This window comes from Phalangium opilio, unplaced genomic scaffold (genome assembly GCF_054372755.1).
Source record: "Phalangium opilio isolate 3A_F unplaced genomic scaffold, DU_Popi_V2 ptg000070l_1, whole genome shotgun sequence".
Lineage (NCBI taxonomy): Eukaryota > Metazoa > Arthropoda > Arachnida > Opiliones > Phalangiidae > Phalangium > Phalangium opilio.
The window spans coordinates 10,495,081-10,521,413 of record NW_028324182.1 but is presented as its reverse complement, the minus strand read 5'-3'; the positions used below and the strand labels follow the sequence as shown (position 1 = coordinate 10,521,413).

General features: G+C 37.9%; 1 protein-coding gene across 4 annotated transcripts; it reads left to right on the top strand.

Moving 5' to 3' along the window:
- Nucleotides 1–7,460: 7,460 nt before the first annotated feature.
- Nucleotides 7,461–24,869, top strand: vg (transcription factor vestigial). 4 transcript variants are annotated; one of them, XM_089843099.1, is made up of 6 exons: nucleotides 7,461–8,159; nucleotides 9,364–9,979; nucleotides 20,648–20,931; nucleotides 20,996–21,296; nucleotides 21,501–21,678; nucleotides 23,579–24,869. In XM_089843099.1, the coding sequence occupies exons 1-5, from the start codon at nucleotides 7,950–7,952 to the stop codon at nucleotides 21,584–21,586; spliced, it is 1,497 nt and encodes a 498-aa protein (XP_089699225.1). In that variant the 5' UTR covers nucleotides 7,461–7,949; the 3' UTR covers nucleotides 21,587–21,678; nucleotides 23,579–24,869. The 4 variants fall into 4 exon arrangements, with proteins under 4 accessions (XP_089699225.1, XP_089699226.1, XP_089699227.1 ...); XM_089843100.1 differs by having other exon boundaries at nucleotides 23,567–24,869; XM_089843101.1 differs by lacking the exon at nucleotides 21,501–21,678 and having other exon boundaries at nucleotides 23,567–24,869.
- The last annotated feature ends 1,464 nt before the right edge of the window (nucleotides 24,870–26,333 follow it).

Genomic DNA, 26,333 nt, shown 5'->3' with positions numbered 1-26,333 from the left:
TGTTATATTTAAAAGAAAGAAAAAAAATACTTTCAATTAAACTAGGCCTAGTTTAAATAAGATATTATATTTCAAACACGAGTTATTACGAAAGCCGGTAAAAAAAAAATTATGTCAAAATAGAAATTCTTTAAATTAGTGGCTTAGAACAAATGACCTCCCTCTGAGAGGATAATTGCCTTCGATATAAACAAACGATGAATGAAAATTTATAACCACGGAGATTTTAGCTATAAATTAGGGATAAAAAGATTGTAGAAAGATTAGCTTCTCGAGCCAGCGAGAGAGAGAGAGAAAAACCCCTTTTATTAAATAAGAACTGCAAGAGAGAAAGTTACCCAGAAATTCACGATCTAGGCCTATCTCGACCAGAAGGGGATTTAAAAATATATACATCGACAAAGAATTTGGCATCGTTGACGTGCTTTGAATTTCAAAATAAAAGAAAATTCAATTGGAAAAATAAAATAGCCAAATTGATCATCTCTACTTTTTCTTAGAACGTTAATCTGTTTTATTTAATTCTGTAGATAATCCTAGTAAATATTTAACAGACTGAGAAAGGTCTAGGATAATTCAAAGTGTTATGGAAATTTTCAGTTCTCCAGCGATAATACCTTATAATTGTTTGACCCCTCTATTTGCATAAATTATATAGTATTAATAAAACACAATCAAAATGAAAGTTTGTGGGACATACCCCTAGACCTCAACTTGGCTCAACACTTGAAAAACATTTTAGTGTATCAACATTGAGGATTGTCTACCCACGCCTAGCTGTTTCGGTATCAACCTCGTAAAAATTAGATCTTGGAATATATGGTAGATGAAATTCTCATCACGTTCTTAAGCTACAGAAGTTAATCAGCAATAGCAACCCGGATGTCTAGTGTTTCTTCGTTTTAGACGAGTTATTCGAATCTAGGCGCTGTCGAAAAGAATGACGACCCGATATTATCAGAAAGGACACCGACTATCGTCGGGAATAAATAACCTAAATAAAAATATTCCCCCCAATTAACTGTTAACAAGCTACTCTCGAGAAGCTATTTGAATTTCGAACTTGGTTCAGATATAAAAAGGAAAAACATCAACGAAAGCATTAACATTAACAGTATGAATTATCAGCTCGTTGCAGTTAAGGCCAAGGGAGCTAACCCTTGTTTTCAAACTGAAACTTCGCGCGCTTTTACAATTGCAATACATAAAATCTATTAAGCCTTGTTTTGATATTTGAATTGCCACGCAGTATAGCAATTATATTGGGCGTATGCGTAATATGACATAATAGCAAACACCTCGTCAAGAAAGAACAGGTTTTCATAAGGTAGATAAATTTTTGGCCTGTTCCATGCACCCTGCACGATTGAACTAGAAATCTGTTATGTCAAAACTGAGCATGACCGGAAGCTGATCCAGACGTCGTTGGGGTTCAAATTACGCTCTCAATGTGTAAAACTAAAAGATAGGAACGGGGTCAGAGGTTACGAGTGATCTGGCGAAAAAGAGTCCGGTAACGTGTGTACAGTGCGCGTACGTCTAGAAGGGCTATAGGGATAATGACAAGTCAGGATGGGTTGCGAGGGGATTGCTAACAAGCAACCGATCCGATACCATACGGATGCTCTTTAACAAGTTCTTAAGCAAAATTTGACAGTTATAAGACGTCTGAGAGAAAATTTCCTATGTATCTTTGAACCTTAGTCTGGCTTGGTTCCCCAAAAAGCGAGATAGGACCCCCTTCTTGTTATCTGTCTGTCCGACTCCCCAAAAGGCGGGGGCAAAGCCTGATCAGAAACACGTGTAAAGAAATGTCAATCGAAGTAACAAAATAAATGCTCACATCATTCATTTTAAAATACAATTTTGTTTATGAGATATTGACAGTCGAGGCAAATATCACGTAAGTTTACATGACTTGGTAAAAATAGTGGTAAATTTCACGTAGAGACGCGTCTCCTAGTGATGGATTCTTCAAATTTAAGAGCCAGTAAAGGCGCAACACATAAAGTCTGCGTTACCTTCACTTTAAACTAAATATCTCAACCTTAATGACAATTTTTTCATTCCTCCTACGTTCTAATCTAAAATTAGCTAATGACTTTATAGAAAAATGTGTTATCCGTATATAAACCGTGAGTGACTTGATTAATTAATAGTTGGCGAACGAATCCTCAATCACCGCCACACAATTTTTCCAAATCATTAATTTAAATCGTATACAAAAAACTGCGTCTTTACGGCTTATACTTTTAATAAATGGAATTAAATCAGGCAAGATGTTAGCGCGAAGAGAAAGGTATACTTATATTTAAGTTCAAGAGAAACGAGGCTCATTTTAGGGTATATTTAAGCTCTCTTATTATAAGAGGAGAAAATCCTAAATATCATTTTCTCAGAAAAAGAAGATGTAGAGGACATGTATACTCCTAGGTACATAATTAAAGAGAGGATGAAAAGGTGTTAATCTGCTGTAAATTTTTCTTTTACATAAAAATGTCTATGGGTTCCGTATCCGGTATCTTCATTTCAAGGTTAAAATTATACACTTTAATTTACAGAAATGATTAGAGTTTATCTTCCACCTTCTCTTTAAGATGCGGAGGAGGAGGAAAGGATGGAGATTGGATGGAGAAAGGATACGGTAAGAGGAAAGAAGAAGAAGTATGGTAGGTGGAACGTCATTAAAGGAGTCTTTTTCATTCAGGACCCCAAGAGACGGGGCGCAAAATTGCCTTCTCGGCGTTCTAAGCAAAATTCTTCGACCCTCTCTCTTTCACTAAACTAAACTGAACCCCTTTACAGTTCTTCTTCCTCCTCTTAAAAAAAGCATTTCACTCTCTTCCTCTCTCATTTCCTCCTCGTTCCTCTTTCCTCCAAAAGTCATTAGTTAAAAAGATAGGCTTGTAAATTTGTCACTGAAGCGGGCACAAAAATAACTTTCATTCTACCATCAACATCCGAATAGATCTCGTTTACACTCCCCCCTTTTCAAACTAAAATTATAAAACCTGCACAGTCAATGTTGTAAAACACTGCAGGTAAATGATAATCAAAATGGGACTCAGTAGGCTTAAGTTCAAGAGAATCACTGTCCTGCTAAAATTGCCTCAAAAAGTGATGGTGTTCAATAGACAACACAAAACTGAGGCTAGTCTTCTGAAAAATGCTAAGCCTTTTTTCTAAAACCTTTTCCATGGTGTTAGGCCTAAATGCGGGAACTTGTACAGCGAGCGAGTGTTCTTCCGCGATGAGATAGTAGAACACTCCATGTAAAACAAATAATTACAAATTGTACGCATTACAGACGCGGGTATTGCAGTTCTTAATCTTGTCTCTTATCTGTTTTGTTTCTCTTGGCTAGTTCCAAAACAAATCTAAGATTAGGAAAACAATTACTTTCGGGGACATGGTATGTCAGCTACTTCGTATCAAGCGATTCTAAAACAATAACATTCGTACTAACAGGTCAAGCGTGAAGAAGCTGTTTTAAAGAAATGTTGGGTCATTCGTCACGAATGTCTCGGACAGACTAAAAATACACTGATAGAGTCATACTCGTAGATAGACAATGAGCTGGGTATGACTAGGTATACGTTGGCGCCGTTATGGCTTAATAATAAACGTGCTTCATAAAGTTTAGGCCTAATCCTGGCCCGCACGCTCGTGCTTTCGCTTGAATTGCGCGAGGAGCTCTTAATAATTTGGCGGGAGAACTATGCCTATTTGGTATTTGACTCGAAAGCTAGAAGAGCTAGGATCAGGGAAGACACGCGGAATATGTAGGACCAGGATTTGGCATTCCGAAGTCAACGGCGTGCGTCGAAATTTTGTCACCTTCGGAGGATGACAGAGTCGAGTGGTGATGTTAACCCCGGGTACTGATCTCGCATTTTTTACAACACCCTTCTTCTAAATGTAAATAATTGCGATATAGAGCTTTGTTCCCATCTGTTTACTGATAATCAACGCCCGGTCCTACCAAGCTTTACCCAAATAGGAAACCCAAACTATAGTTTAGCAAGGATATTATTCTTAAAAGAGATTTTTCTAATGTTACCATAAAAAGTTGTTGAATTAACTTTTCGTTACATTGTTTTAGAAGTTACTTAACCGTAATTATGTTTCTTTTGTAGGCACGTGGTTAGCTTTGCCTAAAAATAACTCCACACCTTCATAGAGGATACCTTATGCCAGACGATATTTTTTTCAACCAATAATGATGTCTTGTTTAGAAGGCAATCAGTCAATGTGTATAAAAACCGAATTTGAAGGGTAAAAATTTTGAACAGTTACGCATTGGTAAAGGCTATTTGTGTCCACTCCTCTACTGTATATCCTCTATGATACAACACCGTAATTTGCGCAAGTAACGTGGCTATGGTTATAAATAAATATAAATTTCGTATAAAGTTTCTGTACAATAAATGATATTGTTTTGAAAATCACTCGACAAAAGAAAATTAGTCATACATTTAACAACTAGGAAAAGCAATAACAATTAAATACCAACAAACAGACCAGATAAAACGAATTACGAAGAAGTTAATTAAGTCAGAGAGAACCTTAGTAAATTGGATATGGGCGTAAAAAATCGGAAATTTTACGTGCATGCAGGCAAGAGTCAAGAGAGTGGGTGAGGGTGTAGAAAAAGTAAATGAGAACTAGGCTCGCGTATTAGCAGCTAGAGCGAGGCGGTTGGGAGTGCATTATAAAGAATATTTCCACCTTGTCCGCCATTGAAGAGAGAGTAAGAGAGAGAGATAGGGATGCTAAGAGCATGCACTTCAGAAGTGTATAAAAAGGCTGGAAATTTCTTGAGTCGCGAGCTAGGGTACTTCGTTCGTTGGGAGGAAGGATGCCATGGAATTCGAATCACGCGGCCGCTTAGAAAAGTTCATTCCATACATATTTCCGGTTGCGGAAAATTTAGACGTCACCGAGAAGCATCGAGCTGGAAGTTCCCACTCTTTAGTTTTCCAAAAGCTAACACCACCGAAATTTTACCGGCACTTATTTTTTATCTTTTTCCAAACAGCTAAGACGATTAATTCATGGATGCCACTCCAATAAGTATTTAAACTGAGAGTATAGAAATTGGAAATACGTTAGGTTTAAGATCAGCTTTAAAAACTTAATTCTCCGGACGATAATGACAACAATTCTATGATTTATACTTGTTTGTATGATATCATTAACGGTCTGCAATCAAAGCAGACGACGGAAATAACGCCATTAACAGTCTATTCGTCAATTTGTTTTTAAATATTTAGTACTCTTCGTTCTTAAGTAAAATATTTTGTTTCAAGCATTTGAGTGCCTTGGTTTGTACCTAAAAGTTCCCAGATAATGAAAAAAATTCTACCCTTGTATGATATAATTAACGCTAAATGATCTTCAATCAAAGCAGACGACGGAGATAACGGCATTATCATGCCTCGCTAAGTTGTTTTTTAATATTAAGTACTTTTGTTACTTAAGAAAAATATCTTGTTTCGAGGTCTATCTAGAGAGAAAGAACGCGTGTTGTCTACAAATACAAGTATTTGAGTGCCTTGGTGTGTCCCAAAGATCCCAGTTATTTGGAGTACGCTCAACTGCACTACGATAATTCAAGTCTCTGTTTTGATGGTCCTAGCCAATTTCCCCACTGCTCTATATAGAAACTCAAGTGTCTTAGAGTTTACAGCGTGAGGCACCTAATAACGGCCGATAGAAATGAAAAGAGCCGTAACCATTTCGTCGAAAACACTTAAATCTTCACCGACTAATTCCGAGAGCTCTTTCACCGCCCGCCATCGTTGACGAATAATAAGAGACTTTAGCAGCGTGTCTTCTTATAACTTACGTTGAATTATCCGAAAACTTCGGGTCGGGCCGCGTATTTGGAATACCCGACTAACGCGAAAGACGAGAAATAGCTGCTTTAAAGATTTTCGTCTTCGGTTTTGGGTTCGCTTCGAGGCAGGCACACATTCGGAGTTTTGAGCTAGAACGCTAATTCTTGGAACTAAGAGGATGTTTTGAAAGGTTCCGTTTATAGTCTCGTTTGAGTTGACGTACCTGAAGTTAACCGGGTTGAATTTCAAATATAAGTTACGTAAGGTTAGGTTTAAAGTTGTATTCAGGGTTAAGGCCAGTAATTTTAAAACAGTAACGAGATTTAAGAGTAATTTTTCAAACTAGATGATTTTAAGTTTTATAAAGTTTAGATATGATGAAGCCGAACTTACAGGCTGAAGTAACCTAATGTATTTTCTACGAGCCCCTGTATAATGATTTCACCTACGTACATTGATGTTCGCGGAAAAGTTAGCCTTTATTAGGGAATTTCTCGCTACCTCAGTAAACAACACCTCAAAAACATACGCTTTAATTAATGCTAGACATTTAATGAATTAATGAGATATTTAATTAAATTAATTAAGATTTATATATTTAGGAATCACACCTACGGAATGTTTGTATAATCTTCCTATACTTCAGTTAATTTATTTTAGACTTTAGCTTTGAGAAGTAGATAGAAAAAATATATAAAAAGTGTTTCCTTGAAAAAAACGATATAGTCAGAAACCAAAATTAAAACCACTCCGATCCGAGTTAAATATAACGATCTTGGCGCCACAACAAAATTTATTGCAGTCGATTAAAACATTAAGTTATAAATCTTTACGCCTTTTTTCCTTCAGTAAACAAACAAATAGAAAAAAAAATATTCTTATATTTTTTTATAAAATTCTGATTGAATAATAAAAAAAAAAGGATTATCCATATACGCATCTTTGAAAATTAGTGGCATCGCCTTAAGCTTTGACAAGCTTGATTATATAAGAGTTTATATTTTGGTGTCATTTTAAGTTGACCCATTGAGGCCTGGCACGTTTAAGATATATGCGTGGAATGCTTTTTCTAAATCGTTAAATTGGAAATATATTTTTTTAGTTCTAAACACACTGTGCAACTTAGAGGAAAATAAAATACGGTTTGTTTATCGGATTTTTTTTTTAAAAAAAGATTGAAATTGAGACATAGATAAATATAAGGAAATATATAAGTTTGCGGGTAAAACCCCCAAAAATAGTCAATTTAACTTGACAGTTATATTAAAGCATCGATTTTAAAGGTTGACGTATAAATCCAGTACTTTGAGGTGACAGGAAGAGATGGAAATGTGTACTGCGAAATTGAATAGCGTATAACGCGGGAGAACTTAATTACTAAGTACAAATGATTAAGATAAACTTTTACGTCTTAATATTTAGGAACGAATTACCTTTGTTAATTAAGAATAAGCGAGCCAATAATAAAATTAACCGAGGACGAAAATTCTTTCGTTTCCTTCGGAAAACGTAATAAAAATTGTCGAATGGAATAGAGAAAAGAATTATATTATTTCTCCGTCGTCGGATATAAGTTTCGATTATAATTCTAGAAGCTAAGGCGCTAGTCAATCCGGACGCGTTTCGAGAGGCTTCGATTGGTGGAAACGAGTCGATGACGCGCCTTCGCCAGCTAGAGAGCGTCCAGAAGAAAAGCTCTTGGAAGGGATCGAGCGAGCCGAGAGGAGAGAGTGAGATTCGGAAGACGGGGGAATAGAAAGGGGATTCCGGAATAGAAGCCGAAGCCGAGGAATTCGCTCCTCCCCCCTCCCCGCGGGCGGAGTCAGCTTCTCCAGTCTCTCGGGAACATTACGAGGATGAGTATCGGGAGAGGAGGGGGCGCCTTGGCATCCATCATCCGGAGGACAGCGAAAAGGAAGAGAGAGGAAGAGAGGAAAGAGGAGGAAGAGTCAAGCGGGGGGCCGGAAGTGACTTTTACCCCCCCCCCCGGTGCATCTCGGCCCGCTTTCCTCTCCTTCTCCGTGGGGCTTTAAGCCGAACCCGAGGGGAGAGACGACGATTTAAAGCTTAAGCGAAAACAGTTAGAGATGGAGATGGTCTTATTCCAACATGAGCTGCGCTGAGGTGATGTACCAGCCTTATTCTCCCTATTTCCCGTATCACCACCAACGATCGGCGGGTCACCATGCCCACCACGCGGCAGCTTGCGGACTCTCGCCGTCGGCCACCGCCACTTCGGCCACCTCGGCCAATTTGGCCGGCCCTTCCGGATGCGTGGGTCTTTCTAATTCCTCAAACCAGTCTTTAGTGGATCATAAGGTAAGAAAAAAAATCGACCATGACCCCCATCCCAAAATAGTAGGCACCATACCAAACTCCCCGGTTGGTATACTTGGTAGGTAAATTATACTTCGCGCGATTAACTAACTAGTCGCGAAGGAAACATTATACGTTAAAGATATTTTTTGGTGGAATGAAGAGAAATGCCTCTTCCGAGCCAGTGATTGAAAACTATATTCTAAACACGCGTAAAATGCGGAGAGAAATGTGTTTCTCTCGACCTAAAGTGTGTTTTTTCCAAGCCGGGAATTCTGGCATTTTTTTTTTTACTAGGAAACTTCTTTAGTTTTTTAAGCTCCGGGAAAAAAGGCTCTCACCTTACCCGGGAATTCCAAGCACGAGCGAAATGATGGGTCTGGCGCGCGCCGAACGCGACTTTTGGTGGAAGCAAAAATGCGCGTCGAAAAGCTTTCGCCGAGTAGCTTCATTGAAAAATTTCATTATTCCGAAAAGCCCAAGAATACCGAAGGCATTTCTGGCGTTCCTGAAGAGCGTAAAACGCGTTCGCCTATAGGATAACCACCGAGCCAAGCGCGGATAAAGGGCCGCGGTGCATGGAGAAGAGGGGGTGGACGAGTAGGGGGGCGCCGGCCCAAGCGAGACTCTTAAGCGTATTCTGACCCTCGTAAAAACAATCAAGGCGTAGGGGGGCGAAATGGCCGACCATCTCGCTAAAAAGGATTCTGGAGAGGCTGTTTTTTCCCGTATAAAGGCAAAAAGCTTTAAGGATCATCGGGGAAACGGTAAAAGAGGTTTTAAAACGTGGAAAAATTCCCGCGTATCCCGGGAACGAACATTTCCCAAATTCCTCATACTTTTCACGAGCGTTTCGGTTCCGGCGAATACCAACCATAGCCAGGGTTCCCGACGGCGTCACATATTGACATTGTCCCATCCCCCCTCTCCCCTTCTTATCCTGTGGCCGAGGCACCAATCCTACATGTCTCCGGTATAGAGAAAGCCAGTGGCTGCCGTTGGATAACCTTTTTAAACATTCTGGATTCTTTCGACTCATTCCATTCCCCTAGTTGATGGCATGCACCTCCGCTATTTCTGCCTTTTAAACCTATTAACGCCAATTTCCCTCTTGGTGCTTTAGTTATTCGCCGCGTCCCCCTTTCGGCCCTCTTTTGACGTTTAACACGCATTCCCATTTACCGGGTCCCTTGTTGGAAAATTTCAGAAATTTGGGATGCCTAAGATACTCGACACTCTGGAGAATTCATCGAGTTTGTCGGTAGCGGCGGCCGCATCCTCCGCTTCTTCTTCGGTCAGTGGCGATTACGGAGGACGGGCCGTGGACTGCAGCATCGGAGCTCTTCAACATTACGTGCACCATCATCACCATCACCATTCGCACCATTCTTCGTCGGCCTCGGCCGCCGCAGGATCATCTTCCTCCTCGCATTCTTCCTCGGTACCCATATTGAAAGAAGAGTTAAAATCTCACAGTCCGGTCAACCACGAATCCGCGAGTTCGGCCATCGCCAGTGTTTCGAGCGCGGCGGCGGCGGCAGCCAGCGTTTCCGGTTCCTCGGGACCATCTTCCTCTCAACAACAATCTTCCAGCGGGGTGTCGCCTTCTTCGGGCAACGATGGCGGGAACGCGACCGCCGGAACTTCCGGGAACTGTTCTTCCGGGGGACACCAGCAACCGGAAGCTCAATACGTCTCCGCGAACTGTGTCATCTTCACTTATTATAGCGGCGACCTATCCGCGGTTGTCGATGAACATTTCAGTCGCGCCTTGAGCCAACCCAGTAGTTACGCCGCGGAAATGGGCAAATCGGGACTCAAAGGTAAGACCAGCTCCATTTTCACTTCCTGTTAAGTGTTAACTATACTCTCTATAAGAACATTATCCGTAATAAATGCCATCAAAGTTAGATTATTACGCTTCTCTAAAGCATCAAGGACCAACTATTAATTAACTTCTTCAATAAAATTCAATATATTATACATCTATAAATCAACCGTATAGTTTCAGTTTGAGAGCAAACTTGGACGTCGATCAAGAGCGTATACGAATCAATTACGTCTCTTAGATCACGGATGTGATAATTTTGTTGACCGAAATGTTAGATAAGGTTCAATAAAAATCCGTAAATAATTAAGAAAACTTTGGAAACTTTTTAATACCGGTCTCGCGACGGTACATGTCAAAATGTAGAAATTCTTCCCCTTTCCCCTTCTTTGATGTGAAATGAAGATTGGCATGCAACCTTATGGGGATACAGTATAAAATCTAGGAGTTCTAAGCTTTTTGAGGACCTTTTTTTTATTCCTTCATCTCTATCCTCGTATAAATTACGTCGATAGCCTAGAATGAGCGGCGTCTCGGAGGCTGACTTTAAAAGCGGCACAGGCTGATAGCGATCGCCAGCCGTGCGTCACGTCAGCGACGCGCTGATCCCCATGCAGCATCCACCACAGGCTATGGAAAAAACGTTTACCGCCATCAAACTTATATTAGGATTTTAGAGGGATTTCGTGACAGACATCATCGTATACCGGGCCCGGCTTAGCCCCATAAAAACTTTAGGGTGATCGACTAAATTATCCTGGTCAGATAAAGAAAATTTTTTTATCCAGTTTAACTACCTCTACCCAGTTTGATAGAATCTTTGATAAATCCCACCCCAAATTAATATAAACCCACAAACAAGGGGTATAAATATCAAGAAATAATTTTTCTCGTGTCTATGTCCAGTTTTAATTTCTGAAAGGGACCAGGCTAGGGTTGGAGCCAATTTTTCAGATTCAAATTCATTGACTTTCCAGGTTTTCCATGAAATTTAGTCCCGTGATTTTAGACCAAAAAATGTTCAAGTTAACAGTACATTTAAAGTAATATTATATTTTATAAATTAACTGTTCGGGTTATGTTTTGAAACTATGGAAATTTAGTAACTAAGATTGAATTCATTGACTTTGGTAAAACATTAAAATCCTTTGTCCTGACCTTTTTGGCCCATTTTTTAAATTCCCTAACCCGTGACAACCCTATCTAAAAAATCGAAATTAAAAATAAAAACATCAAAATTATCACTTATTGGTTTGAAACACACTCTTTCAAATTAAAACTGAAATCTCGAAATTTAACCATACCGATCCGTCCGGTTTTTATCTAATTTTCAAAGTTTGATGACTTATAAAATTCTAAATCAAAGTAGTTCATTCAAACACGCCCAAAGAACACCGATAATCCGTACCACGGTTATAGGTAGAGCCATAAGTTCATAAGATACGTTCCATAAGTTTGTTAATGGCTAGTGAGAGCTTGTCATGAAGTGACGTGGGTCATAGATTATGGTAAGGCGCTGTCAAAGGTTTAGTACAGACTAAATAGGAAGATGGACTGCAAAACCGAGTGTAGTCAATTCTCGTTTGTGAACCAGCTCGATCTGTAAGTCTCTAGCATTACTTAGCATAGGTAGCATCATACTTATGGAACATATCTTATAAACTTATGATTACAGGTAGAGCCCAACTAAGCTTGGGTAGCAAAATGGCTCCCGTAGGTATAAAAATCAACTGATTTTAAAAGGAGATTGGAGCATCTAGTAGCTGTATACCATAAAGTCAATAAAAAGACCCGAGTCTTGATGAACGAGCGACATAAATAAAACCTGACAAAAACATGCCCGCGCCTTGTCACGCCAAAAATAAGAACACAGACCCAAAATGAGCGACATTAATTTTAAGACGACAAGAGATTTTGTTTTAAAAAGGTACACATAGAAAACGAAACCGGTCGTAATTTCGTTACGCGTAGAACAACAAGGGATGTTACGACTGGACTCGAACAACATCTATGGATGGACGAGGCCAGCGGCTGGTCCTTTGAAATGGCGATGAAAGGACCTACTCAAACCTCCCCCCTCCGGGGTCCTAGCTACGTAAGACTTAAACTCCTCTTTAACCCCCTAGTCTTAAAACTGTTTACGGTTGGCTAAATCTAGCTTTACGGACTACCAAGCGTAGCTAAGCCTACATGGACCTGCTTCAGTAAAAGGACTGGAGTTCTAATAATTTAATGGGGTAGAACATTAAGCCTCTTAAGCAACTTTGTGCAACGTAGATTTTATCAAGTTTTTTTTTTAATGAAAATTAAAATTAAATAGCCATTATTTATTTATTTGAACAACGCGTGAAATCGTTGTCAAATTAAATCCCATTTCTACGTGGCTTTTAATAGATTTAAAGGCATGCTTTTAACGGCGAACAAAATATCTTGTATTCTGATTTTAACAAAATAATAGTTTAAATAACAACGGGATGGTTAATAAACTGCGTCACATCCTCCCACCCAACGTTCAATTACCACAATTACCATCGCAAGTTAGCCATGTCCCTCCCAAATGGTGTAACATTAATTGAAAAACTGTCCAATCAACTACGAAACACAAAACTAAAACTAAAACCAAAAGAAACAAAAATTCAATCCTACTCAGCTAAAGAGGCTAGTAAAATTCTGAGTCTGAACAATTTAGTCCATATTTGAATATAAAGTCCATGTGACGGTGTGACGGTATGACCCCATGACGTATATAGATCTGGAGTCTTATATAACTCTTGTTTGTTTTGATTGTAAACATATTCGTTTAACTGGCGTTGAAGGCAATATTGGAAATGTTTCGGAAAGGTTTTTATTATGACGGTGAAGTTCTAATCAATCAATTTAGACATTTTTTCGATGATTTTGCATGATGGGAAAAACGCAAAAGTCCATGACGAGCTCGCGCGCCTTTTTTTCTTTTTTGTCGTCCAAAAATGTCACGCGACCACATTCCAAATTAGGATACGCTCCGATATAAGATAGCGTACGTATTATGCTATGCCCCAACTTAACTTAATGTTACTTAGGTTTTAAACCCCGGTAACTTGTACTAAATTCGTGATAAAATGTGAGATGGGTTTATTCCACGTACGAGGCTCAGAGAAATAAGAGAGATAATACTAATGTCAAATTGAATATATTATCTATGGTTAAAAACGTGCTGCGAACATAATAATTTCAACCCTAAAGTGGTCTGGTAATAAATAGGCTAAAAATAGATCAATATGAAAAGAATGTAGCTAGCTTACCAAGGGTTCAATTCCTTTACATCATTACTTCATAATCATCCTTTGGCTTTTTAATATAACCATATTTTACAATTAATTTTTTTATAAAGACTAACTCAATACTCCTTAATTACTCTTTTATTTTTTTTTTAAATACAGCTACAACAAAGAACTAAGTTTCTTTGCTAATCTTACATCAAAGTAGTTGTATTTTATACGGAAACACATTAAGGAGGCTTGATATAAAAAGGAACACAATTTAATTGAGGGAAAACTGCCAAAATAATTTGCTTGTTTATTGCTCAAGACATTTCATAGAAGTAGATTAATACTACCCCCCACTGTTATCAAAATTCTAATTCAGATGATATACATGGGGTTAATGCCTTTAATAATTGGATTAATGAATAATTAGCAGTAATAATTAATAACCAATTAATCGTCGTTGATTAAAAGTATTGGCAGCCATAATAATTCTGATCCTGAATTAACAATTATTATATAATAACTGCCAAAGTTAATAGAGCTTTTTTTGATTCTATCAGGGATAGATTTAATTTTAGAAGTAGGAATGGAGAACGGTTAATATTTACTTCAGTCCGACTCATAGCCCAGTATAGAGCCCCTCCCTCCAACACGTAAAGAAAAATTAAAATTATCTTATTGGCTAGGTTTTAAACTACGTTTTGATGACGTTGCTGACGGGGACGGCGAAAAATACGTAATTCCTTTTTACCTCTGTCGCTATGACCCTCCCGCCTCTTATTTCATACCCCTCCGTCCCGAGGAAGGGGGTCCGGGACTTTGACGCGCGCCCAGATTACTGTGTTCTCCATTCCTACTTCTAAAATTAAACCTATCCCTGATTCGATAATAAAAACTTATAAACAGAGGATTCCTGCTTAACTTATAAAATGAATCAGGTAAACTTCGCATAAAATGGAAGACCACTTTGTTATATCTAAGAAAAATCACGTGATAACTTAAAGTTAACCTTTTTCAGCAAGGGTCTTAAGAATATAAGAGCTCTTTCAGCATCTTCCTTGGGAGAGGGTTCGAGAGAGAGAGGGAATGAAGTATCAGAAAGATCAGTAGAGAGGATCAAACGCATTAAAGAGTAGAGTCGAGAAGTAATTATTATCAGAAAGCAATCTCTCCCTAAAGTGCTCGAAATAAAACGAAGTCGAGTGTAATTTAGCACCTTGCTAATAGCGGTTCGCGTTTATAAGGGGAAGGTACCACGTCGTGATATTAACGCGGCAAAGATAGATTTAACCCCGTTGCTAAACGATAGGATGGAATGGGGGCTGAATGAAAGGGAGCTAAAGGAAGAAAAAGAACACATCTCGTCGCATCGCATCTGGCGAGCACTTGCCTTTCCTATGCAGTACGGAAAAAGAGTTAAGAGAAGACAAACTGAGAAAAGAAAGAAAGAAATATATAGACTAAAATTCTACCCTTTCCAAATCTATTTCAAGACTCGAGTTTCTATGCTCTCTGCAGACATAGCTAGAAATGTATACGTATATACTTTTTACGTAAAAACCAGTTTCTTAATTCATTTAAGAAATATATGATCCTTGAATGTTAATAGTGTGAATGAACTATCGCTATGGGTTGTGCTAAATATAAATGGTTGTGTATGACAATTAACAACAACAAATAAAGTTACACTCGACTGTGTTTTAAACAATTCCAGGGTTCATACAAAATATAGAAACTATTTCCCTAAAATTTTTAGGTTTTTTTCTTATATTACCCTGACATCTTCAGGTTTCATCCAATGCATTTCCCCTTACTTTCCCAGGGTTTTTTCCCCATTATATTTCCCCTTACTTTCCCAGGGTTTTTCCCCCATTATATTTCCCCTTACTTTCCCAGGGTTTTTCCCCCATTATATTTCCCCTTACTTTTCCAGGGTTTTTTCCCCATTATATTTCCCCTTACTTTCCCAGGGTTTTTTCCCCATTATATTTCCCCTTACTTTCCCAGGGTTTTTTCCCCATTATATTTCCCCTTACTTTCCCAGGGTTTTTTCCCCATTATATTTCCCCTTACTTTCCCAGGGTTTTTTCCCCATTATATTTCCCCTTACTTTCCCAGGGTTTTTCCCCATTATATTCCCCTTACTTTCCCAGGGTTTTTTCCCCATTATATTTCCCCTTACCTTCCCAGGGTTTTTTCCCCATTATATTTCCCCTTACTTTCCCAGGGTTTTTCCCCGTTATATTTCCCCTTGCTTTCCCAGGGTTTTTCCCCGTTATATTTCCCCTTGCTTTCCCAGGGTTTTTCCCCGTTATATTTCCCCTTGCTTTCCCAGGGTTTTTTCCCCGTTATATTTCCCCTTGCTTTCCCAGGGTTTTTTCCCCCATTATATTTCCCCTTACTATTCCAGGGTTTTTCCCCATTATATTTCCCTTACTTTCCCAGGGTTTTTTCCCCATTATATTTCCCTTACTTTCCCAGGTTTTCCACCCTATTATGTCCCTGACATTTCCATGCAGGTTCTATAGGTTTGTAAGAACCCTGAATTTTGACAACGTAAAATCAGAGTTCATTTATGAACCAACCATATAGAATAATATTTAGATAAACTAAAACCGAAATTACAAGATAATTTTGCGTTAGATCATAAAACGTTTTAAATATGTTTCTAAAAAAAAATATTTTATACAAAAACAAATCCAGTTTATAAATCAAAGAATTAAAGTTACTTGGGATTTATTTTCGATTTAAAAAGTCAAGCTATATTGAATTAAATCCCACTATTAATTAGACATTGTTTTATTTTATCCCTAGCAGTAAACCTTAAAGTCAATTATCTTTAAAATCAGACGATATAAATTTGTTGAAAAGAAAATCCGACTTTAAGATGGGAAGGAGCGGGCATTATTATATCTATCTCTTCTCTTGTCGTATAGACTCTCACTGGCGATTGACAGCGCTGATAATGGACAAATCCTGTACATAGATACTTAAGAAAGAAGTATAGCTTAAACCAATCCCATAAATTCTACAAGTACTTTTATAATTGCGTGGTTTCTGCGTGTGTTCATGTTAACGTAAGTCAAAAAGAAAATAGCTTTTTTATTGTTCTTTAGTCACAAAAAACTGGAAGAGATAACTTGAACATTTAGGTAGCAATTTTAAACGCGCAGTGAATTTAAATTTACGATTATATCCGTGTGGAATAGACCGAATCCTTCCATGCATCACTAAGTATAAAATCATAGTTTTATACACATTTTAAACCGCAATTATTCAGCAATTTCTATGGTTTCCGGGATTGGACTAATTATTTTTGAAATATTTCTAACTTGGACCAATTAATCAGCGCAAGTTTAAGGTTTCCTTTGTGCAATGGTAAAACCGTCATTAGTGAATGAATAGATCTTGGAAAAAAACAAAAAAATGTCAGAGTAGTTTCGCCTAGTTTTGCCTAGAAAACAAAACTTAATTGGAATCGCGAGTTTGGCCAAGTACAAAGGACGTTTTCTACTTTTATTTCGGGGTGCTTTTTGCCTCGTGTTAATGAGGCTGAATACCATTTTAGCCAGAGAAAGAGAGATGGAGAACTGGCTGTTACAGCGAGCTGCTGGGCAATCCTATCATCGGTCGTGTAAAAACCAAGGCTTAGGGAGAAAGAGAGTAAAGAACACCCTCTAACATCCCTCTAGTCTCTTTTTCCACGAGCATCTTCTTCCCCATCCCTCGCAGAGCAGTCCGGGAAGAGTTTCTCGAGGCTGCGAGGAAGATTGATTTTGCTGCAGTGACACCAAACTTTCGCGATGCGTTTTATTTACGCTCCAAGTTCGCCTCTTTCCCAAACGTCTCAAAAGAAAAAGAAGAGGGAGAGAAAAAAACTTAAATCCCCTAGCTAGGGATTATTCCTAAAAATTCTTCACACGCAAAAATAATAGAACATTATTTCAGTCTTTATAATTTCTTGTTTTAATTTTTAAAATAAGTACCTAGGCCTATAGCTATTGATAGGGCATTAATAAATATTAAACCTATTTTCTCTATTGTAGATATGTGAAAAAGCTCATATTTATGAGGCAAAAAATGCATTATTTCCAAGGGCTAGAGGTACAATCGATATTTTTGAGATAAACAGTTAATTCCACCCAAGTTGCTAAGCCTAATATTGGTATTTGGGAATTAAAAAATGCAGTCCTTCCACGTTGCTAAGCCTAACATTGATATTTTTCAATTAAACAATACATTCCTTTTAAATTGCTAAGCCTAATATTGATATTTGTTAAACAAACAATTCATTCCTTCCAAGTTGCTAGGTCTACAATCGATATTTTTGAGATAAACCGTTATTACTTCCACGTTACTAGTCCTAACATTGATATTTGTAAATTAAACAATTCATTCCTTTTAAGTTGCTAGGTATACACCGATATCTTTGGAGGTAAACAGTTAATTCCTTCCATGTTGCTAAGCATTAAACTGATATTTGTGAATTAAACAGCTAATTAATTCCAATTCGCTAAGCCTAAATATACAACCACGCAAGCCCAAATTTCTTACTGGGGAAATTTACGGGAGTAAACAAGATTCCGAGTTTCTATCATATTATCATCATTGATTAAAAATGGAAAAGCTTAGATTTTAATAATAGAATTAAAAGCGACGAAAACTTAAGGAACGACCCCTTTTTATATCACCCCTATTTTGAAAATTCGTAATATGTAAGGCGGATCGCGCCTATCATAGAAAAGAGGATGGAGAGTAAGAGAGAGAGAGAGAAGCGTTGCGTGAAAGTCAAAATATAGGAGAAATACAGAAGAGAAAAGAAGGGGATATATCGTCTTCGTCTCTCCTCCGTTCCTCCTGACAACGTATAATAAAACGCAGTTTTGAACGCGGCTATAGCCACGTCGGGGAGCCGACTATAATACGAAACGAAGCTGGGAAAAGAAAGAGGAGAGTGGGATGGAGAGGGATGATCCTCTTTTCTCCCGAGCTTCTCTTCCATTTTCCTCTCTCTCCTCTCTCTCTTCTCTCGACTCGTATACACGCTACATTTGCGAGAGCCCAGTTTGCGTTCCACGAATGCGTCGGCTGCATTCCACTTCAACTCATTCGGATAAGATGTTGCTTTGGCTAGGCTTAGTTGCTCTTGTATGTCGCCAAAAAAGCCGAATCAAGGGGGCGTGGCTCGAGAGAATCAAAAATCCACCAGACCAGACTCGAAATTTTTTATTTTCTTTCAAAAATATATATGTATATAAACGAAACTAACTTTGGGGGAATTGAATAGCGTAGGGTTTCAGCGCCTCTTTGAATGTCTTATTCTTTATTCAAACCATCTTGCTTGATCTTTTGTTTGAAAATCAAAAGGTAAAATGGAAGACGTACGTATTTGGCCTCATTTTAGGTTAGGGTCTAAACCGTAACAATAACTATAAAGAAATTAGAGAAGCATTGTTTAAGGGTGGATAAATTCTGAATGCACTCGCAGTGGTAATTGTTTTGAATTAATTTAACACTGGTTAAATTACAATAAAATTCTTTCATCCTGGTTAACTGTTTGTACTGTATATACCCTTTGAATGGTTTTTAAACAAAAGATCTTCAAATTCGAAAGTGCATTTATTTATAAACATAATAAGGTTAGGCCTAGCTGTGAAAAAGTACCACCTGATGTATTTTTCTTTAACCTGTCTTACAGATAAGCCTTACTTAATTTCTCATCTCATTTAATATGCTATATTAAAACATTCATTATTTAATATGCATGATATGATCTTTCGAAAAAAATTACTAAAAATTCTCGTATTATATATTAAATTAAGCATTGGTTTAAAAGTTTGAAATTAAAAAGTAGATATTTGTTTACTTTCAAGACTATTGAATTTGACTGGAAGAAAGTAATTTTTATTTAGTGAAACATTTGAAAGAGATATTATAGCGGTAAAAACACTCTAAAAATGCAGCCAATTTTCCAGTTTAAAATAAACTTCAACATTCTCTGAGTATATACGATAGAATCCATGTACCCATCGTGAGACAGACTCGAGATAGAGCCGACAAGAAAATGGCAAATAATTAGTGTTAGCCCATCTCTTCTGTCTTTTACAGTTACTCTTGATTACCGAAAAGACTCGACGATCTCGACAAACAGGATACCGAGTAAATAGCTTCAAACGCGCTGTATGGTATACAGAGTCAATAGCTTAACTCGCGCACAAAGCAATATAGACCCCATGAATTCATTTAAACATCTCGAGAAAGGTGAAATTAAGAACGATAATGTCTTCGGAATACAGAGATTGTAGATGAATATTAATGGTAGAATTGAAGAAATTCTTCTAGAACTTTTCGTTTCTCATACCATCGTCGGATTTAAAAAAGCTATGGGAGAAATTAGGCAGAAAGGAGGCGACAAAGACAATGAGTCTCTTTGTTTCCTAGGAATCGCTCGTAGCTGAATATCCTCGGCATTTGTAACGTTTCGATACGCTCTCTGGGAGAAAGACGAAGACGAAATCTATTCCTGTCCCCACGCACGCAGCTAAGGGATGATTCTGAACCGCTAGGCTTCTAGACTAAATCCCGGCCGGCGCGGAGAAACTCTCGAGATTTTGGGAGCCGAGCTAAAGCGCGTGCGATGGAAAACATTCTTCGAATCCTCGATGTTTTTGAACATTTTTTTTATAACATCATGCAGTGATATCTTTTTTTAAACTGGGGGGGATGGGTTTTGAGAGTGTACTAAAATTGAGAGCGCTATAGTCGACATCGGGGAGGAGGTTAAATTAAGGTTAGCGCGTCGTATTTATGGCGTCCTAACAAAACACATTAAGAGTTTTTTGAAGAAGAAGAACTAGAGAGCGTCGGAATTTAGCATAACTGAAATAACCTCGCAATTTTTGAAGGGATTCCTGAAGCGCTCCGATCTTCGTAATATACGATTTCTTCGGGAGGCGAAGTGATGTAGGCCTACGAGTCTATGACGCTACCGAAGAAATGTCGCGAATTTTCATCCCGTGGCGTGTCACACGGCGCGCGACCATCTACTTATCTTCTCTTTGGCAAAAAAGTTTCATCTCTTATATTTGAGTTATTTCTCGCGCGACATCAATTTTATTTGGCGCGAATTATCACGGCATTCGAGAGGGGAAAAACGTCACACTTTTAAAGCTAATCAATCCAAAAATATACGCAAATATTTAGATTGCGTATTAGGAAGATATTCTGAGAACGAAACTAAATAATTTTCTCGTATTAGACGTATTAGTTCTTCGCCTTGCAATGTCAACTATACATCCGAGTCATAATATTTACTGAATTCCGTACAGAAAAAGAATATATGATCTCTAACACATATAATTATTTTGTATTCATTATTATCTTTCGTTCTAATAATTTGACACGTTTTCCTACAGAGGGACCCCCAATGTCGCAACGGAATTTCCCACCATCATTCTGGAATTGCAACTCCATCAGTCAACATAGTGCCCAACATTTGCACCACCATCAAAGCGCGGCTTCTTCCTCATCGGGGGCCCATTCTCACGGTTTACACGGGCCCTCCGGTTTAAGCAGCGCCTTGGGACATTCCGATTTGGGTTACCCGACGGACCCTTACCATCATACACCAGGCGCCGCGGCTGCCGCCCTACATATACATCATCAAAACGACCCGTGGCATTACACCCTTACATCTCAGGTATAGACGTAGTTAAAAACGGAAACCAATCAGTTGATTAACCTATTTACTTTTTGGAATTTAGGCCAGTCCGTACTCCTACTCAGGAATGGGTCCAGTCGCTTCTAGTAACCGGTTCGCCACGAGCCAATACGGATCTCTACTTCTTCAACCTTCGGTTCGAAACACCATGAGATCGGCGGCCGTAGCAGCGGCAGCGGCGGCGAGTTGTACGGCAGCTGGGTTAGAGAAGGGGCCATCGGAAGCCGCGGCTGCTTGGGGATCGGCGAGGTATCACGAGCCTCTAACGCACAACCCATTAGGACACCACGCTATGGACGCGGCGAACTACGGCGCAACGTACGGAGGAATGAGTGCCATGGCCGGTAAGCATCTCGGACAATTTGTATTCGTTTAAAACCCAAAAACCATCCCGGAAGTACGTTAGAGGTACGCGCGCGTTTTTGAAACCCCTGATGTGAATGTGTGAGGTGACGGGATATTACTCCGCGCGAGCTATACCTTTGTTTGGTTAAAGTTAAGTTTTGTTTAATTAATTTAATGATGGTATCTATATATGGGCTCTTCAGATGGCGGCGCCGCAAGCAGCGGATCGTACATGTACGAATTGTACAAGCTACAGTCAATGCATAGCGGCCCCCGATCGTATCGATGAACGGGGGCCCACTGCCCGAATTCTCGCCCGATTTCGTGTCAGCGTATCCCGGGGACCCGCCGAACGGGCCCCCCAACCCGCTGACGCCAACAGTACGTTCACTTCCTCATTTCTTTATCATTTGTTTTGTTCTCAACATTTTTTTAACGAAAAAAACAAACTACATTGCTCTCTCTATCTTTCCATCTCAGTGCACTTTTAATTAAAACTAAACACCATCCCCGTAATATTTTCCATCTTAACTTTGGCTTAGCGACTGCCATAATAACTTTACAAAGCATTCTTATACTATACTAACCATTTCAAAACTCCCCCTATTTATTTTATAATCTAAAGTTGAATGCAAACGGATCGATGAATTATTTTTAAATTAATTAACCATCGAACCCTGGAAATCCCCCAAAAAGAAATCAGATATTGCCCCTTTAGAAGCGTTCCAACCACTTTCCTTGGAGTAACGCGTGAAATCTCACTTTAAGGGGTATTCTACATCAGAGTAAACCCACGTCTCCATTTAAAGGGACCTAAATTAACCTCTGACTATATGGGAAATCATTTAAAAAGCTTCAAACCAACCACATTATTTACCTTATCTGAAAGATTAAATACACAAATTGCGACTATTATAACTATTCTGGCAAAATTGGTGGGAAGTAGTGGGGTGAAAATATGCGTGATAGTTGGGCAATAACATTTGGATCTTCTTGTTGAATCTCTGATTTTCTAGAATAGGCTTACGAATTTTAATAATATACCGTCGGTAAAACTCTAAAAGACTAGAATAGTCCAAAATGGGGAGAAAGAATAAGGAAAAACTAGATTATACGTTGGAAAGACAGATAAGAGAAATGCGGCGGGAACACTTTGTAACTTTTCGTAATAATTTCGGTGGTAAGCTCTCGTAGAATTTTAGGCCTAACGTACGTTTAACCTCGCGAAGACAAGGGAGAGAGAGAAGAAGAAAAGCGAGAGTCAGTATATAGGATTAGAAAAGAGAAGGGACGGAGTGTGAGTTGGGATGCGGAGGAGTATATTCTCCTAGAGATGCTGGGAGATGAATGGGGCGAGGCGCCGTATGGACAATAGGCGGCGCCACTACCGGCAAAGGTCCCCTGCTGACGTAATTAATAACCGATAGAGGAAAGCTAGCCCAGGACATAAGCTAGGGGGTTGTTCACCCATCCTCACGTCTCACCCTTATATCGGAGAAGATCGCCCGTGCTCGGGATCGCTTTAATTGCGCATTCCAGAGTGACTGCGGAGAGGATGAGAGAGAAAGAGAGAAGACCAAGAGAAGAAGGGGACAGTTGCTAGGGGCAACGCAACCATCATCCTCTCCACACTCTCTCTCTTTCTCTCTTCAGTCTAGAAGTAATATATACGCGAGACCTAATAAAATGGACATATTGCTTTTGATAAAATTATCATTCGCAGTTCAAAATAGATTCTAGAAGTTTCAGGGAGATAAGACATCAAATGAACCAAGGCTTATTTTTTCAAATAAACCCAATCGTTAATTGTTCTTAATAGCAGAATGAATTCAAATTAGAATAAATACCAAGCAGTTATCAATTCATTTAAATAAGTTGTCCACTTACTGTTAATTTTAACTACGTTTCTTTAACCATAACCTATCCTTTCTTTTGTTCTTTCACTTTTTTAACTAACCCATTCTTTTTGGTTTCCCCTGAGTGCTGTTTGCGTGGTGGTTTGGGTGGTTTTTTTGGTCACATATATATATTTTTCACACCATCCAGTGATCGTCTATTTTTTTGCTTTGTTAACTATATTAACTATATATTGGCTTCGCGTTTATCCTAAAAGCAAATATTTTGAGAAACAAATATTGACAAACCAACCAAAATTAATAATAAAAAATACATCTTGCGTCTCTAATTAGATAAGGGCTTAATTACAACAGTGTTAATTAATATTTCCAAAAAAAAGAGCACATACGAACTTAATATTAAATCTAACTAGATTATTTTTCAGGTTTAGATGGGCAAGTCCAAGAATCAAGCAAAGATCTCTATTGGTTTTAAATAAACAACAATAATAAATATAAACAAAACCGCTGATAACTGGTCAATAAATAAGAAAATATCGGGCCAAGAATGTTTGTGCGGAATTGATGAATATCTTCGTTTTAAAAACGAGCCAAAATAAAAAGTATCTGTATATAGATTATCATATTTATTATGTAATTAAAAAATCAAATTTCTTTTTTCTTTAAAAATCGAGAGCTATAAACTTAAAATAATTTATTAAAGAAAACACCACGTCTGTAAATTATTTTACTTCCGACTCATGCATGGTTTAAAAATTTTGATAGGTTTAGCTTTACGACAAAAGTAAAAAATATATTAACTTGAAGTTATCCAATAAACTACGAAAAAAAATCAATAAAAACATCCCCAAATAATTTTGACAGTAAATCAGCTCAAACGAGGGGCTAATCACTCACATATTACGGCTTACGCGTAATCATTTTTAGCATTTTAAAGATTATGCTGAATGACTAGCCCCTTGACAAAAGAATGAATACTAATTTCAGGCATTTAAGTTTAAACTATTTCTGTTAATATTAATCTTAAATACACTAAGAGTAAAAAAAAAAATTTTTTTGGGATAACGAAATTTTTGGGGTTTACTTCTTGAAGATGTATAATTTTAACTGTAACCTCAAGAACTAAAAGAAGGCAGGCTAGACGTTAAAATTGCTCTTAAAGAGAGCGTGTCTTTATGATAAATGGGCTCCTAACACGAGCGAAGGAAGCCCGAGCAGCCAAAACTATCCTAGACCCAGACGGAGTGCATGTGCAAGACGCGTCTATACTCTATAGCACGAAAAAGTAGAACTATCACTCCCTGATTCTAAAGTCATATCGTCTGCACGTGTTTACCAAGCTAAGCCTACTTTAAACCTCCAGTCAAAGGATCCCAATGTTTACTCATTCATTTATTTTTACATATTTAACAACATTCTCTATCGTTCAAATTATTAAAAAAAATCTAGTCAGAAACCTAATTTTTAAATCCTGAATTCACTTAATTGTTTCTGTTACACGACAAGGGTTTATTATAATTTACCCGTTAATGTAAATAAATAATTTTTAAAAGCTCGTCTTACGTAATTAATTAAACTATATAGATATTGTAAATATATTTCATAATAATTCATTTTTTTCAAACCGCAACATTTAAATAAAATTTAATGTGGGTGGAAAAAATACTGCCTAAGTTTGTAAAAAAAATAAAAATAAAATTAATTGTGAATATTCAAATAACGATATTAATTATCCTTTTCTTTCATACGTTGTTAGTTTTCAAAATAAATCAATTTGAGAATATAAATAATTTTGAGTTTATTTTAATTGTGCTAAGCCAACTGATTGTCTAGTCTCTAGACCTTCCTGGAATTCTTGATTACGTGCTGTCCAATCAAGTTGAACATAAATTAATAAGGGTTTGTTTATCACATGGTGCTAAAACGTCCCACGACTCCGTGGCACTTTTCCCCGCCGGCCTTTAGAGGTTAAAAAGGTCATTTCACATGTAGGGTAAGAGAACCACAACCGGGACCCCGGGACAAGTAATTTTTTATTCACTTTTGAGACGGAGGGAGGGACTGTTTGACGAGCAAGTTTACACGCCATTAAGACGACCTTTTCCGGAAATGAGGTCGCAAAAACCCCTGGACCGAATACGTCAGACACACACAACCCATGGTCTTTGATAAACTATACTCCGAGACTCAAGACTATCGCTATAGAGGAACTTGCAAACTTTAGAAGAAATTCGTATAATCTAATGAGTTAGGGGAGGTTCGAAGCAAGTATAAAAAAGATAATTCTTTCAAAGGTTACGCTTATTAAAGAGGCCTAGATAGTTTTGGCAAATTTCTCGCCGAGTCCCCAGAAATGCGGCCAAAAAAGAGATGCCCGCGATGTCAAGAAGCCAAAAAACCATGTGTATAAGGTTGATACACATACATACAACGGGAGTCGTATACTTTTACAAGGAACGTTAGGAATGAATTTGTTTGCATAGTGGAGCAGTTTGCGTGTCAACGAAGGGACATACTTTGCACGCTCCTTCTAAAAGATGGTTGGGAGCGTGAAAATGAACTTTTTTTTTTCTTTTTGTTTTCTTATTTATTTGAAGGATAATTATTAGTCATAGAATTTCACGCGTTAAAGTTTAATTCTAGAGTGTGATTCCCTTTTAATATACCTTACAAGAACTCGGGATAAAATTCATAAAACATCATTAGTAAGATCAGAACATTACACACCTATCAGATATTTGAATTATTTAATTCTCAATCGATTTCAATTCGTTTAATCGATTAGAAACAAATGAATGAAAACGAAATTCTCGATTATTCCTCGTATCTTTTTCTCTCAAAGGTTTGTAATTAATCCTTAATCGATTTCAATTAAATTGAATGAATTCGTAACTTCAGAGTAATATTATAATTATCGATGTTTTTCTACGCGATATTTGCCTTACTCGATCGATTCTTAATCGATTTGAAACCAACGAACATTCGATTTCTTGATTATTCCGCGTACGTTTTTCTCCCGAACAATTGTAATTAATTCTTAATCGATTTCAATTAAATTTAATCAATTCGTAACTGCAGATTAATATTGTAATTATCGATGTTTACCTCGGGAATATTTTCCTTACTCGATCGATTATTAATCGATCCGAAATCGACTAATAACACTCGAGTCCTCAATAC